The following is a 16,660-nucleotide window of genomic DNA, read 5'->3' on the forward strand; positions in this document are numbered from 1 at the left end:
CTGGGAAGCGCCGCGGAGGACGCAGTGGCGGCTGGCGGCGAGCGGCGGGCGGCGAGCGGGCAGGCGGGCGGGCGGGGCGCGGGCGGAGGCGGGGCCGACGTGGGCCGGAGCCCTGCGTGCCAGGGAGGGGGCCTGCCGGGCGGGCGGCGGGCGGCGCTCGGAGCGGGCTCCGCGGCTTGCACGGCGCCTGCGGTCGGTCCCGGCTCGGCGGGCGGCGCACGGCGGGCTCGGCGCAGGGGCCCTGGCGCGCAGGGCGGCGCAGCACGCAGCGCGCGGACCCACGCCGCGGCCGGGCGCCCGGAGCGGCGCGGCCACTGCCTGGGGGCCGGCCCTCGGCCCCTGCGTTCGGAGCGCGGCGGCTGCCTGGGCTTTAATGGCTGCTCGGCGGGGCAGCGCCTAGGGGTGGAAGGCGGCTGCGGCGCAGGAAGGCGCCCGAGCGAGCCTCCTCCGGGGCCGGCCGCGCTCGCCGCGGCGCGCTCCATGGGGGCCCGCTGACCCGGGGCGCCGGGGCCCGCTCGCTCGCCGGCCGCGCGTCCCGGCCATGAACTGAGTCGGCGGGCCGGCCCCGCGCCTGCTCCGCCTGCTCCTTTCTTCTCGCGCCTCCTCCGCCCGCCGCCGGCGGGCCCGGCTCCCCGGGGGCTGCGGCGCCCCGGGTTCGGCGGCCCGCGGGCCCCGGGGCGCGGGGCGGCAACGGCGGCGGCGGGGGGCGCGCAGCTCCGGGCGCGGCGCCTGCACCATGAACTACCAGCAGCAGCTGGCCAACTCGGCTGCCATCCGGGCCGAGATCCAGCGCTTCGAGTCGGTCCACCCGAACATCTACTCCATCTACGAGCTGCTGGAGCGCGTGGAGGAGCCGGTGCTGCAGAACCAGATCCGGGAGCACGTCATCGCCATCGAAGGTGAGGGCCGGGCCACCGCGGGGCTTCTGGAAAGCGCCGAGGAGCAGGCGCCCCCGGCGCGGCGGGGTGCGCGCGCGTGTGTGCGTGCGTGTGTACACACGCGCCGGGCCGTGGCACGCGGCTGCCCCGCCGAGTGAGCACTGCGGTGCTTCTTACCCTGCAAGGCCGGGCGAGAGCTGGGGGGAGGCCGAGGGCCAGGCGAGCGCGCCGCCAGCTCTGCCGTGGAAGATGGATCGCCGGCGATAATGTGATAATGGGCAACAGAGTCTTCTGCGAGAAGGTGGCACCGTGCGGTCGGGTCCTGGGCCACCGGAGTAACCCGGCTCGGCCAAAGCCTGGGGGCAGCTGGACGGGTTAGCGCCGCCCGACTGTGACAGGTTACCAGGCCAGGGCCGAGCTTCTGGCTGGACATTGAAGAGGTGTTTTAAGAAGTGCAGCTGCTAGGGGTGAGGCTCTGGCCGGCGTGTTTACGCAGGGCAGGGCCGACCCCTTTGGTGTCGTTGCCCATTTCAGGGGCACAGTGGAGGCGGCTGAACTTAGCCGATGCCGAGAGCCAACCCCGGCTTCAGGCAGCATCGAGTCCAGGTGCTGGGCCACCTGCCCCTGTGGAGAGGCTGGCTTCCTCTATAAGTGTTTTCTACCAGTCCTGGGCCCGATTAGAAGAACCCTTCCTGGGAGTGGGGTGGGGTGTCTCCCTTTCACACGCCTAGCATGGGAGGCCACCCACCCTTCCTGCAAGTCCAGCAAAGCAGTGATCCTCAGGAGAGGGGCTGCGAGCTCTGTCTCTCCTGGGCCTGTGTTCTCTCGGGGTTACCATGGTTCTTACTTCTCTGCGCCTAGGCTTCCGGTTTGCCCCTTGCTTCCCCTCTCGTTGCCATTGGCCAGCGATGGTAAAAGATCTGAAGAGTGGGTTGTCCATAACCTACAACTGTCCTAATCAGAAGCCAGTAGGGCCACAGTTGAGGAGCATTGAGAACCTCCCACAGCCTGGCAGGAGTGTGTCCAAAGCTCAGCTGCAGGCATCACCCGTCTCCCCTCCGCCTGCAGGTGAGGGGGCATTGGCGGCAGGAAAGCTTTGCTTTGGCACCGTGTAGCCTGAACTGCTAACCCCAGAGTGTTTTGATTTGACGCTTGGCCAGTTAGATGGAGAAGGTGGATGTGGTGGTGCTGTTCTTCTGGGCATGTGGCAGCCCGTGGATGTGAAGGGCCTCCCAGCCAGGCTGCTGATTGGCTGGCTGTATCTATAGGGGACTGGCTAATTCCCGGGGAGGATCTGAAAGGTGCTTCAGCCTCCTGTGGGCCTGACTCTCAGAGCACCTGGCCACCCTCGTGGCTATTTAAGATGCTTCCAGATTCCTCTAGAGGCAGAGGCTTGTGGGAGGCCATGGGACCTGCACGCCGCTCCTGATGCCGGGGGAGCGTACAGAACCGTCCCTCCAGAGACCGAGACCGGGCGTCCACGTGAAGGGCTGTTCTGCCCATTCCAGCTGTCTCTCTGCAGCTCTCTGGCACCATCCACAGAAGTCTGATGAAACACTTTGAAAGCTGGTGCCGAGCACTGAATGCACCTGGCTGAGAGCACCTGGTCGCTGCACAGAGACCTCTGGCCCAGTGTGCCTCATGGGGCCTCGTTTCATTTCCCACCCTTGAAGCCCAGCTCTGGGGTCTCGAGCGCTTCCCGCAGAGCAGTTTGACTTTCTGGAAAGAGGATGTGATTTCGTTTTTTCCTTTCTTTTCCTTCTTTTCTTAAAAAAAAAGAAACACGTGGTTTCTAGATGATGGTTTCTGGCAGTCGGATGTCACCTGTGTGATGTGAGGCTTTAGGCCCCTTCTTGGCTGGAGTTTTTGTCATTTTCACTAAGACTCAGAATCAGTAAGTGAATCCTTTGTGGGGCTTTGACGATGCTATTATTTTTCTGTTAGAAAAAGGAGTGTCTGTATGTGTCAGGGCTGGTTTTTTTTGGGGGGGGGGGAGGGAGATAATTAGGTTTGTTTATTTATTTTTAGAGGAGGTACTGGGGATTGAACCCAGGACTTTGTGCGTGCTGAGCATGCACTCTACCCTCCCCCAGGGCTGCTGTTAATTTAATGACGCCTAACAACCATTCAAATCTGCTTCTGTTCTTAGCATTATTAACAACAATGATACCACATTTCATTTGTGTAGAACTTTAGCAAGAATGCTCTCACATTCATAAGCTCGTTGGGTGGCTGTACCAAGCCTGTGAGAGATTCTGGGCCAGCTTCACTTTATGGAGAGGTTGGAGGTTCAGGGAAGGATAATGACCTCCTGAACATTTAAGTGAGGTCAAAATCAGGTCTGAACCATAGAATCATTTGAACCCAAGTCTGCAGACCCCTGAAGCACCTTATACTGCCCCTCCTAATGAAACATAAGTTCATTTGCTATAATGAGATGCCCTCCCACTCTGTGTTGATTTAAATCTATGGTTGTGATTTATGTCTTCATCAGTGATGGTTTGGAAATTGAGAGGATTGCTCAACTGTGGCAGGACGGCATTTTTCCTGTGAGAGGAGAAGTATGCAGAAGCAGTTTTGTGCAGCTGTGTGGGGTATGGGTTATTCACCCGCACGGTGTTAGGGAGCGTTGCCGTGGGGTGCACGGACTGCAGGTGAGTTTGTAGGAACTCGGTGCTGTAACTGAGCGTACCCGGAGCATCCTGGTAACTAGGAAATACATGCAGTTCTGCTCCTGCCTGCGAACCTGGATGGTACAGTGGCAAAATGTGAGTCTTTCTGGATTTTAAAACAGGACCATTTCCAATCAGGAAGTTACATGTACATCATAGCAAATAGGTTTAAAATGGCTTGTCCCAACAAAAAGAAAATTGTCTGCATTTTAGAGGATATCCAGCTAGTTTTTTTTCCCTGCCTCTGTGTGTACATACACAAAATTGGAGTCATACTTACAAAACTACCTGATTGGCATAACGTGGAGCAGCTTTCAATGTTATGGAAAAAAATTTTGAAGATACGATTTTCCATGTTGGCGTTATATTCTAGCATTTGACTGTGCCGTAATTTACTTAAAATTTCCCTGTTGTCTGGCATCTTTAAACCTTTTTGCTGTTGGAGTGAGGAGTGGGCTTGCAAAGAGAAGGAAATTTTGGCTAATGCTCATTTCAGAGCGATTCTAAGTGGGTCTGGATTGGAAGATCTCTTAACGACGGACCCAGTCATGTATGTTTTTGTTGAAAGCGCTCACTGAGATTCCCAAATACGAAGAGGGCTGTGACCCTGTTTGAAGGCGTGGGAAATGTGATTTTGTTCTTAGTCTTGCTTTAAAACATTATTTTGTGAAAAAAGAAGTGTTTTTTTCCAGCGCTTTACTTCAGACTTTGAGAGAGTTCTTGTTTTCCTGCCAGTCTCTGCAGTTTAAGGAAACACTGCTGATTGTTTTCAGATTTACCTAGTCAGATCTCTGTGAGATGTGGCCTGCCCCCCAAGTGTTCTGTGTACCCCAAAGTGAGCCGGGGCCCAGCCTGGTCCAGGTGAGCATCTTGTCTGCGGTTCCCTTCCTGGTTCTCTTTTAAAAAGTCTGTCTGGGGTTATGGGGTGGAGGTAAATGAGTCAGCTGCCCTTCTTGTTAAATAAAGCTTGTTCTCACACGGATAAAGCCTCTGTTAACAACTGCACGTTGTAAATCAGATGCCAGCAGCAGGACCCAGCCAGCTCGGTCAGCCGGGGCTGTGGTTGAGCCCCTAGCCAGCTTTCGTGCCTCTATCCTCGCTGGGCAGCAGCTCGGGGGAACCAGGCTCCCCACCAGCCCTGCAGGGGGTTGGTGTGGCTTCCTCTGAGGGCTCAGAGAGGTGGTCATGGCCTGGTCCTCAGCAGGAGAACTCTGCTTGGCACGCCTGGTCAGGGCACTTACACGGGGGCACTGCAAGGCTGAGCCCCGGCATTTGGGGGGCCTGGGGAGATGGGGCAGGGAGCCCACTTCAGCCCAACGGCTGCTCTGTTGAGCATTCTGTGTCCAGCAGGGTGCTAAGTGCTTGACTGTGTGTGTCATTTCAGTTCATCCTGCAATGACCCCACGACATAGGTGCCACCTTCGAGGTCCAGAAACTTGCTCGAGAGATGAACTGGGCTGATGGACCTCAGTGCTGGCTCTCTGGCCCTTTCCAAGATGTAATCGGAGCTCCTGGTTGTCAGTAGTTCCATGGGCCATCTGCACAGACAGTCCCAAGCACGTGTTCCCTTTACTCAAGATGGGAAGGGGTTGCGAATGCTGCAGGTAACTGCAAAGTTGCTTACCTCGGCCAAACTTTTGTAAGAGTCTGTGTTTTCATATAGAAGTTTATTTAATCTGGTTGTTGCAGGTGTATGTGTTTAGGGAACAAATAATCTTCCTGCCGTGGATGAGCATAATTGTCCTTTGACGTTATTGACTATATTTGTAATAGTTCAGGCTTAATCAAAGGTTGTAGGTCTGGGGCCTTTTAGTTACTGGTATGTGTCACAGCCTCTTAAAAATAATTCTCAGTTGGCTGTTCTTGGCTTCCAGGTTAAATTTCATACCTTCACGGCATCTGAACCTTCCACCACCCAGGTGTCCCTTCCAGCTTGGCTGACGTCAGTGACTTCCCTGCCCCTTCTGGTCACGCCCGAGGCTGCTTCCTCTGTGCCCCAGGTCCCTGTGTGTATACGCTCCAGCTTGAGGAGGGCAGGCTCCTTGAGGAAATCAGGTCATGTTCATCTTTTAATCTCCTCAGTGATGCGGTTTGTCCTGTCTGGCCCGTGGAGGATGCCCGGGGACTGTCTGCTGAGTGGGCGACATGCCAGAGGGGCCCACATTGTTTCAGGAGTTTGGGTCCTCCTGCTCCTCATTGGTAACATGAAGTGTTGACCCCCTGGCAGAAGTGAAGGCATTTCAGGCTTGTCACAAGAGCATGGATGTTAAAGCTGGGAAGCGTTTGGGTCTGGTGGGTTAGCCTGGGTGGGAATGAAGCACCATGTGGTGTTTGGGTGGAAATGAGATTTTCTCCAGTGTGTGTAGGGAAGAAAAAGTTGTGCTTGCTGAATCCTGGCAGCTTTTTCCACCTGGCTGTCTGCAAAAGGGTGGTGTTTCTTTCTGCTGAGTGTGGGTTTTAGACATTGAATCAGTATCACTGATAGGGACAAATAAATGACAGGTGGCTGACATAAAGTGGTATTGTGTGAGTACCATTGAGAGCCGTGGTTCTCAGTTCAGTGCAGTCAAATCGCATGGCGGGCTTGGGGAAACAGATCATCAGACCCCGCCCCCTGAGTTTCTAGTTCTGTGGGTTTGGAGCAGGCCTGGAAATGTGCTTCTCTGAACGGTTTCCAGAGGATGCCGGTGTTGCTGGTCCGGGGACCACACTTTGAGAAGCATGGCTGTGGACAGGAGGGAGCTCCTGCAGCAAAACGGGCCTCCTCTCTGGGCCAGCACCCCGTGCAGTGTTCTCAGTCCGTGGAGGGGCCTGCTCCGCAGATGGCAGTTGGGGGCCAGCAGCCCAGGGAGTTGCTCTGGTCACACAGCTTAAACGTAGCGGAGGAGGGATTTAAACCCAGATTTGGATGGGTTCAGATCCGTGTTCACTCTGTCTCCACGGTGCTGGTGCCAGGCGCCTTGCAAGGAGAGTGGCTGGTGGGGATGATGTTGCCAAAGGCATCCCTTAGCGGGGCAGGACCAGCTGCTGTCCCGTTTCCTCCTAAGCCCCAGCCTGAGTCTCTGTGGGCTTTCCTTCCTGTCCCTCAGAGGTGGTTGATTTTTAGCGTCATCTCCTGTGTATTTAAGTGGGGTCTCCAATCAACACTTGTTATGGTAGTTTGGCAGGTGATACATTTTGTTTTTGTTGTTTTGGAGCTAAAAGAGCATTTCTGTTAAAAAAAAAAAAAAAAAGGAGTGCTCTATGTTATTGGCAGCTTATGAGAGCTGTTGGGGGAGCCTGAAGGAAGTGAGTCAGAGGGGAGAAGCAGCTTCTGCAGCTGCCGGAACCTTCACAGCAAAACCTGTGGCCCTGTTACTACCACCTCTGTTTTTTGTCCAAAGCAGACTTTTTATTTTGTTAAGACTAAAATCCCTCATTTTGCATCCTTTTTTCCTGGATTCCCTGCAGGTGTTTATCATTTGTGAGTCTCGCTCTGGCTTGTTCTAATGACTGATTTGGTATGGCCTCCTGTTTCCCAGCATCCGGACAGACCCCTGTCCCGCACCCCCACCCCGTGCCAGCGCTCCAGGGTTCTGAGCCCTGCCCCTAAGCGACTGAGTTTGGCAAAGCGGATCAGGCTTAGTTATTTTTAAAACCCAGGGTTCGGGGTTCTGATCTGGTACTTAGCCGCATAATTCCTTCCCGTTGTTAAGTACCTCTCTCTGAGAAGGAAAATGTACTCTGCAGATGTTCGTCTCTCCTCATTTCCCTCGGGGTGTGGGCACAAGGCTTTGGGTGCTGCCGAGAGCCCCTTCCTGCCTCAAGCTCTGTGCCTCCGAGGGCCGAGAGGGATTTTGGTCCCTGTTTTGTAGGGTGGGGAGCCTGCACACCACACCAGGCTGCAGGGAGGACCTGGCCAGGGGCAGGGCTGGTGTCTTTGTGGGTCCAACCCCTCCACCTCCCTGTGCTCCCCACTCACTACTGTCCGAGGCCAGGAGGGGCTGTCCTGGTCACGTCTGGGAGCTGGGGAGGGAGGGAGAGAAAACAGCAGCCCCAGCAGAAGAGGCTGTTAATGGACCCTTTGAGTAACCAGCCAAATAGCTGTCTGTGTGAGAGGTCGGGACATTTTCCATCACGAGCGGACTAAATATAGGCTCGAGGTGGGGACCAGGCCCGAGGGCGGGGGCCATCATCGCTCCGATATTGTTTCTTCCACTGGTAATCAGAACTCGCCACCAGCCCGGAGCAGGTGGCCTCCCCGCGCTCTCTGGGAACAGATTGGTGCTTTTGTTTAACCAGGGGCTCATTTGCAAGTTTCACACTTCTGCCGCTGTTTGATGCGGATTGTCTTTTTTTGGGCTGCCGTGTTGGAGTATTTGTGCAGTGTTTCTACACAAGCAACTGTCTAATCTTTAAAACTGCTCCTGCCGTCTGGTTGTCATTAGCATCGTGGTTAGAAGCTGCATTTTTTTCCCTAAGGGTGGGAAACCCTTTTCATGATTCTGAGAGAAGAATTCCAAATAATTACTGGCCATGTTCACAAAACGATTTATGTTTGGTCTTAGAAATGTCAACATTCAACAGGCTCTTGCAGATAGGATCGTGTTGATTTCCAGCTTAGCACACGAAGCCACTGTTACTCAACTCTGAGGTGATAGTCTTTATTGAAGGGGGGCCAGTATCTTTAGGAGGTGAGTTTAGTTTTAATCCGATGAGTTTTAGTTGATAAGGACATACTCTACTAGCAGTTATCGAGGGTGCTTGGAAGGAAGGAGGCAGAGAAAAATTCTGTGGTGACTGCCTGCAAAACAAGACCCACCTTAGTTTCCTGAGAGAGTTTTTATTCCTGCACGTTCTCTGTGTGAGGGCAGATGGTGGCTGTCAGCAAGGTTTGGTATTATAAATATGGTAACTACTTGCTCACTGTTGTAATGAAGTGGAAACGGACTGGGAGAGAGCGGATTGCCCCGAAGTTCTGCTGTTTGTGTTTCCCGTTGTCCTTGTCTGCGAGGGGAGAATTTTCCAGGGAGGGCACTGCCGCAGGCCTGCCTGCCTGCCTTTTGCTGTGGTTTCAGAGATCTGGGTGCTGTTCTGACACCACTCCTGGTGGTTCAGGCTGGCGAACCTAATTTTGGACAAACAGTTGTTTCAGTTTGAGCTTTGACGATGAAGCCTGGATCTCTGGTGTTCCTTGTATATTGTTTACAGTTTGGGGTTAGAGCGATTAAGACCACTTCAACTCCCTCATTTTTTTTTTTTAAACTCTTTTTTTTGGACATAGAACGTAGGTCCAGAAGGATTCCCAAGTCATCAGGGAGGGTGTTTTCACAAACTGACCACCTGGGTACAACCAGCATCCAGATGGAAAAACTGCAGGTGGCCAGCCCAGGGCGAGACTCACCTGCATTGTGTGTGGTTAGCGGTGGCTGCCTCTGTTTGCTTACCTGTGCTCCTGTTGATGGGCATTCAGGTGGCTTCCTCTTTGGGGCTGATGGGAGTCGTGCTGCGGTGCGCGGGCTCGTATGTGCCTTTGCTGCCCTGGCGCCCCCATTCCTGTTGGGTGTCTGCCCAGTGCTGCGTCCTGTTACCCCTCCTCCTAGGGTCGGTGAGCCGCTCGTTCCTGACCCCGCTCCGTCGGCGGCCTCTGTCTGGAGAGACCTATCCTGGCTGGTCAAGGTTCATTTCATGACACTTAGGGTGGCGGTTTACCTGCTGCCTCCCTCCTTTGCTTTTCCTTCTTTTGTTTTCCTTCCACCGTTTGTCCATAAACAACTATTCAAGTGCCTGGTATGTTTGTTTCCGGCACTGTCTTAGCCGTTAGGTGTTTAGATTTAGGATCTTCTCTAGGCTCTTAATTCCCCCTTGGTGGAATAATTACACCTTTACAAAAGGAGCTGTGAGAGTGAAGTCCTTCACCAGGAAGTATTTTCCTTGAAAACGCAGATGGTGCAATCCCCCTGAAACTGGCCCCGGGGTCCCCTCGGCTCTCCCTGACTCCTGCCAGATATCAGCAGTCAGCTAGGGTCCTCCTGGCTGAGCCCAGACCGGCCCCGAGTCCCTCTCGCACCTCAGTGCAGGGGTTTAGGTGATGTGTGGGTCTGTGTTGGCGTCTGAAGGGAAACACATTCTGTACTCTTGGTCCAAACTGATCTGTGGTCTTAATGGTTACATATTAGCACTCCAGTTTCTGTTGCTTGTAGCAATTATGTAGACACACAAAAGGAAAAAAAGAACAGCTAAGTGTTGCCAACTCTGTTACTCTCAAGGGGTTATTTTCTTTGTTCCTTCTGCTGTGTCCTGGGAGCCGCCCATCCCCCTCCACAAAGGCCACCAGGACCTGAGGGCCGGGGAGAGGGAGGGGCATGCGCTTGTGTGAACTTATCTAGTAGCTTTACAAACACAAATATTTATTTTGAGGGCTGGGGGCTGGGAGGGTCTTGTTTATCCTCACTGTGTTTAGTGTGGAAAGCGGCTAACGTGAGAGTCAATAGGCTAGATTTTATCGAGCACCCACAGTGGTCAGAGCCCTCTGATTGAATCTGGGGGTGCAGGCAGATGTGTGGGACATCAGGCTCGTGCAGGAGGCCACAGTGGTCCAGGCAGTGGAGGGGGGAGGGAAGGAGGGAGGGAGTGAATTACCTGGATTCTGGGCAGGGCAGGCAGTGCAGGTTCCTGGGCGGGTGGGTAACAGGAGGGGCCTGTCCTGAACTCCACCTCTCCAGCCTGTGGGGACCTGGGGAGGGAAGGCCGGAAGGATGGAGAGGGCCCTATGAGCCCCAGAGGGCAGGCTGGGAGTGCTTTTATTGGGCGGGGGAAACTATTGCGCATGGATTTCCATTTGCAGAGGGGTGAGCATAGACACTCAGCTGTCGCCAGGCTGGATGGAAGCTGTGGTGGTGGCCGTGGGGCCAGGGCCTTGGGGGGTGGGGGTGGGCAGGAAGGGAGGGTTCCAAACCAGGCTGTTGTGAAGGAAGGCAGGAGCCTAGACAGGGGAGTAAGAAAACAGAGATGGGCCCCCAAAGATGCAGGTGCAGGCCTGAAGTTGCCTGTGAGGCTCAGGATGGAGGGGACAAGAGAAGGGACTGAGGTTTGATCCCGGGGATGCAGGAGTGGGGCCATGTCAGGGGGATTCCACCTCTTGCTGCCCTGAAGGCCCTGAGGTTTGGTTGGGAGGGGTGTCTGGCCACAGGTTTCCCGGGGTTTGTGGAGGAAGGATGCTGGCCCTGCAGGGTGGGCTCAGATCTGTTGAACGACTGGGTGGCAGGCACCTGAGGTGTACTGCGGCCGCTGCCTCCTCCACAGGCTCTTTGGTGGGTGTCCGAGGTGCTCGTCCGCCTTCTGGCAGCGTGGCTGGTGTGCGTCCGTCTGCAGGGACTCGGACGGCTGAGCTCCTCGCAGCCCTTGGGCTGGTGGCCTCTGAGGTCCTGCTCATCTCGGCAGACCACCTCACTGTGTTATTAGGGAATTAAAAAAATTATATAACTCTTTGGCCCGCTGTCCACATCTAGAGTTGCCCGCCTCAAACCTCCCAGGCCCCAAACTCTTGCCCGCCACTCCCAGCTTGCCGGGAGAATCTTGGGTGGGGGGCCCCCCGGTCACAGGCGGTTGGGTCTCGTGCCTCTGTCCACGCATCTCTGGGACCCCGGCTGGACGGTGAGCTGGCTCTGGACTTGGCGGCAGTCTGCTTTTTCAGAAAGTGGCTCCGAGTTCCAGACTCAGACGTCAGAGCCTAGGTTTTTTCCTAGAGTCCCACCTTCTGCGTCTGAGGGGATGCAGGTTGAAGGAGGACACCCAGGATTTGCAGTTTCCTGGTCACCAGGAGATGGGGAATCGCAGAGCGGAGCCGTCGTACCGGCAGGGAAGATTGGACCCCTCCACTCACTGCAGGCGTCCGGGGGTGTCGTGTAGGGTGGGGGTGGGGATGGGGAGGGAGAGGGAACGCTCACCTGAGTCCACGGAGCCCTCACCCCTCTGGGTGGATGGCGAGTGACCCCCCCAGGTCTGCATCCTGCAGCCTAGGGTCTGCGGTTTGTGTGAGCGAGACGTCCTGCTATGAAGAGAGATGAAATTTGGTTACAAGTCGAGGAGGACCTCTTTTCCTCGACATATTGTGGTGAAAAATTTCAAGCCCCTGGAAGAGTGGAAAGAATGTTTAGCGTAAACTCCTTCCTCACCCACTGCTTTGTTTCTCCACTTGTTAATGTTTGGGATGTCTCTCCATCCATCCAGAGGATAATTCGGCTCTCATTTTAACAGAATGCAAAGTTCTCCTAGGCTGGTTCGAAGCTGGCTTGGAATCCAGTGGATATTTGGAAACAGGACTTCCCGGGTGTCGTGGACTCCAGCTGTGGTGCAGGCACAGTGGAGACAAGGTGCTTATTAAGTGTGGATCGAGTGTGACGTGTCTCCTCCTGGGGAGGTTGGTTTAACTTGTGCTTTGGAAGACAGTTTTTATAGTTAATCTTGATACAGTTCAAACTTGAACCCCAGGCAGACTTTGAATTGTGCTCTGACTTGAACGCTCCGGCCGAGCGTGCGTATGCGGGCAGTCCCTCTTTGGGCCTCGGGGGGTTTGCTGCTGGGGTGGCATGCAGTCCTCTATGTCCAGCACTCTGATTTTAGGAGCAGCTGATGTGCTGATATGGAGGACAGGCATTTCCTTGTCGGATTGTGTTACACCGTGACTACTTCCTGGAAGCAGAGTGATGTGGAGGCACAGCCTTGATGACTCCACGTGGCCTAGAGGGGCACAGGCAACCCCAGCCTGGGGACCAGGACCGGCTCCTGCCTCAGTGACGTGTTGTGGAACCCTTGGGAAACACATGTCCCTTTGGGCCTCAGGTTCAGAGTCTAGAATCCATGGGGTGGAACTTTGATCTCAGAGTTCCTTGTGTCTCCAAAGGGACAGCCATCGACCCATCCGTTGCTCTAGTCCCTGCCCTGACCTGGTCTGGTGGAGGTGGAGGAGGGGCCTGGGAGGGTGAGGAGGAGGAGACTCACCAGATTGCCCAGGGCTTTGTGTTGAATTGCTTCACCCACAGTCTTCTTCCCCCAGCAAACCCAAGAGTGAAATTCCACTCAGCACAGTAATATCAAAAAGGGAAGATGAAGACACATTGTACGTGTGTGTGGAATCCGTGGAGTCTGTGGCCGCTCTGGCACTCGTGTGCCTTGTGTAACAGGTGCACGCACGTTGAAGGCCTCATGATAGCATCGGAGAGCGCACAGGGGTCTGCCGAGGGAGCCTCGTCTGAGATCACCTCCAGTGTCTCTCCCAAGCCCTGGTCCCTCAGACTTGGCCAGAGACCGAGGAGCACGTGTCAACCTGTAACCCTGCTGGTGGTACCTCATGGTCGTCATGGTCCGCACACGATATACGCTGCGGCTGTGGGATGGACAAGCCCAGAGGGATGTGCGGCCTCTATGGAGGGTGTTCAGGCAGACCCGAGAAGTCTGGTTCAGCTGTCTGTCACCTCTCTGGTTCGTGAGTTTTAGGGAGCGGCCTCCGAAATTGACATCATCCCGGGCCTAAACTGGGAGCTGAATTACTGTGTGATTCCTGCCTCAGCAGTGTTAATTACAGAGTTAATTACAGAACCCTATTAGGCCCAAATTCCTGCTCCCCAGACTGGGCCCACGTGTGGCATGTCTTCTGGGTTGTCCTTGAGCCAGCAATGACTTCACAAAGCGCTGATGGTCCCCAGCCTCCTCATCACCTGACCCCCCACAGCTCTCTCCACATCCTGCCCGGAGCTGGCCTGTGACCACGCGGCCTTTTGGGGGAACTTGAGTCAGCAGATTCCTTCCCCATATCGTCTCTCGATGTCTTCATCTGTGCTGCTGTCTGCATGTCCCGCGGTGCATCTCCAGGGTGCACCCAGGTGATGCTGGCTGTTCAGACTCTGTTCTCACCTGTCTCGGGCCTTCAAGACATCTTAGTTCACAGTCCTGCTTCTGCTCCCAAACCAGGTTTCCATTTGGTGAGCCTGTGGGTCTAAACTATCCAGACGGGTAGGTAGAAGCCAAACTGTCCCTGGCTTCTAATTTCCACTTTGTCACAATCATCTCTTCAAAGTCCAGGCAGGCTTTTAGCTGAGGGGACCTTACAGCAAAATGTGTCTCACCTCCTTAGTTGTCACCCGACGAGGGATTGAGCTCCTGGGTGGCTCCGGGTGTCCTTTGCTCCCCCCCCCCCCCGGCTCACAGTGACCACCTCTCCCCTCAAGGTGGAAAAGGCTTGACTGTTGGATGTACCGTCCGCTGATGGGGCAGGCATTCTCTCGTTCTTACGGTTTAGTTTAAGAAGAGTGCTCCAGCCTCCTTGGTGCGCTTTGATGTGGAAGCAGTTTCCAGATGTCTTGCGTGTCCAGTTCAACAACAGGAACCAGAATTCTCCTTAGGACCTGGCTCTGAGTATTAAACAGCTGCTTGTTCTTGGGGCCTTATCATAACCCCCAGGGACCCAGGGAAGTCACTTCAGTCACTCCCTTGGCGGGACCCCCATCCTCTGTCTCCCGCCTCCCTCCCTGCCGCCCCCCATAGAAACTTAATGCGACTTACAGTTACATTCGTGAGTGCAGATGTGTGTGGTGCATTAGGACTTTCCCCAGTGGGTGGAGCATGTCCCCCTGTTCTGTCTTACCCCTGGAGCCACCCCAGCGTCCGGTGATGTCTCGTCAACGGGTGAGGGACGGAGAAATGCATGGGCCGCTTGGGGTGGGGTTTGTGTCTCGCGTATAAGAGGACTGCATCCTGCCACAGCCACGTGCTGACTTGTAAACAGCCCCTGCCTCATACTCCTGTAGGAAGACACTGTACAAAGCTCATTGCAGTGAACTTTTCCAGGAACTTGTGTCAGGAAGACCCGTTTTCCGCGGTGACTGTTCCCTGGGCTCTTGTTAAAAACTCTGGTTCGATTCAGACACTGGGGTGTTTTTTCAGCTTGGGTTCCAGTTTTTTTTTTTTTAAGACATAACTTAAACAGTGATGATTTTGCCTTTTTGGAGGTTTTTGGACATGCCAACAGGAGTCATTGTCAGAAAGCTGAGTTTATCTGACCACAGGTCTCCCTCTTGGTTTGAACGTGCGACGTCACCGGGACCGTTGTTGGTGAGGGGCTGTCAGAAGCTGTGTCCACGTGAGCAGGGCCCCCGAGACCTGAAGCCACGCCTGAAGGCCCAGCCCTTAGCTCGACCCGCATCCATGCTGTTTTCTTTCCTCTGTCTACACTCTGCCGAGATGGAAGAGAAGAGGCCGGGCGGTGGACAGGGGCGCTGAGGGGGTGGAGCCCAGTAGACGAGTCCCCGGCCACCCATTCCGTGTCTGGTCTTTCTCTTCTACGTGCGTTGTCACCTCTGCTCTTAAGGCTCCAGCCTTTTTCCGGAGTTCGAAGGCGGCTGGAGCTGGGGCAGCGGGTTGCTGGTTCCTTCTCCCGAAGCCCCACAGCCCGGCCGCATGTGCCCTGGCCGGCTCCTTGGAGCTGAGCCCTTCCTCAGAACTGCCTGCTCTCACGGGTGGAGGGGTTTATTGTGCCCCATCTTGCCTGGTCTTTTCTCTCTGCCGGGCTGCTGTGCCTGGAAAGCCCGGAATGAGGCAGCTGCTCAGGATCTGTCACTTGTGGGTCGATGACTAGTTAGGGCTGGTCCTGCGGGCCAAGCTCGCCGCTGCAGGCCAGCTGGCCAAGGGGCCTTGCCACGGCTGCCTCCTCCCGCCAGCGGCTCCATCTCAGACCTTAGCTATGAATTGGTTTTGGGGAACAGGGGACACAAACAGCTACTTCAAAATGCCATAAAGTGTGAGGACAGTCAGGGAGAGGCTAGCACAAGGCAGTGTGTGGATGGCGGGGCCCCGGCCGAGAAGCCTGGCTCGGCCCACAGACCTGGGCACAGCTCTGCCTCCGTGGACGTTGGGCGCGGGTTTGCCTTGTAAATGACACCGTGGCCTGGAGGCATCTCTGACAGCTGCTCCTGCTCTGGATTCCAGAAATTTCTATTAAACATTTCATGAACACCCTTTTAGTCCCCTCCCTTTTCCTCTCCTAATAAAATCTGTCCTGGCACCAGCTGTTTATTGAGTGGGCGCTGTCCGTGAGACCCCGTGTTAAGGGCTTCATGTGCTCTGTGTCATTGTATCTGGCACCCCAGAACAGAGGGGGCAGAAGCCCCATCGTGTAGGCCGGGAACCTGAGGCCGAGAGCTTAAAGCTTTGCCCACATCCACCCATGGCTGGAGGTGGCTGAGTCCGAATTCTAACTTGGGGCTCACACACCAGCCGCCGCCCATGGTTATGATGTCTTGCTGATGCAGAGAGGAGACATCACAGATCAGGTCTGCAGAGGGGCTGGGCCATTGCCATCACCTGCGCTTCTCCTCAGGGGCCCATTTATGGTTCGAAGCTCACATTTGCTCTGTCTTTTACTCACCGTGGTGCCAAAGGAAGTCACAGCTGCTGTGGTCTGGGGACACTAGGACAGTGGCTGGCCGTTTTGACTGCACCGGGGGACACACAGCCCAGGCTGGCTTCCCACAGCGATAGGTTCACAGTCTGGGAGGAAGAAGGGATTCTGAACAGTGTACCTCTGAAAATCTACCTGAGTTCAGAAAACCTGTGACATCTTCATTCTGGGCTGGTTGAAACTGTAGCTCTTAAATTTAAGGCACACGCATTATGTGACATTTTAATAGTAAAGATGAGAACAGGTTCATTTTAAACGGGTATAAATAGGAGTTACTTTTCCTCTGGGCTACAGTTCACATAACAGGGAGAAACGGATGCCCTAAAGATTCTGTGTGATTTGTCTGAGGTCCCACAGAGCCAGGTGGCAGAGCCAGGGTGGCCTGGTCCAGTGCACGGCCCTGGTCCTGGTTCTATGGGGGAGCCTGGCCAGTTTTCCACCTGGGGCTCGGCCTGTGATTTGCTTTCCCCTTGCAGGTGTGGCCAGGTGGGTCAGATGGCACCGTCCCTCTTGTAGAGAATGGCGCTGGGGACAGAGACACGTGGGGCTCCCCCAGGTTGTCCTTCCCTGGGATGGCAGTTCTGACCCCCATCCAGGGTTCTTTCCAACAGCATCCCTTCCCAGGGCAGCAGGTTGCGGGCTGGATTCTTGTTCTGTTCTAGGTTGGACTCGCC

The 16,660-nt window shown here is 55.2% G+C and overlaps 1 protein-coding gene across 5 annotated transcripts in view; it reads left to right on the top strand.

The window, feature by feature from the left end:
- Positions 1-220: 220 nt before the first annotated feature.
- Positions 221-16,660, top strand: part of AGAP1 (ArfGAP with GTPase domain, ankyrin repeat and PH domain 1) — a 520,168-nt gene continuing 503,728 nt past the window's right edge. For 3 of the 5 annotated variants that reach the window (XM_032480556.1, XM_032480557.1, XM_032480558.1), the window contains exon 1: positions 589-899. In XM_032480556.1, the coding sequence (XP_032336447.1) occupies positions 737-899 (163 nt within the window). In that variant the 5' untranslated portion in view covers positions 589-736. Of the gene's footprint in view, positions 900-16,660 lie in introns of all 5 variants that reach the window. The other 2 variants (XM_032480554.1, XM_032480555.1) reach the window with 1 other exon arrangement.

Source organism: Camelus ferus, chromosome 5 (assembly GCF_009834535.1).
Source record: "Camelus ferus isolate YT-003-E chromosome 5, BCGSAC_Cfer_1.0, whole genome shotgun sequence".
NCBI classification, from domain to species: Eukaryota; Metazoa; Chordata; class Mammalia; order Artiodactyla; family Camelidae; genus Camelus; species Camelus ferus.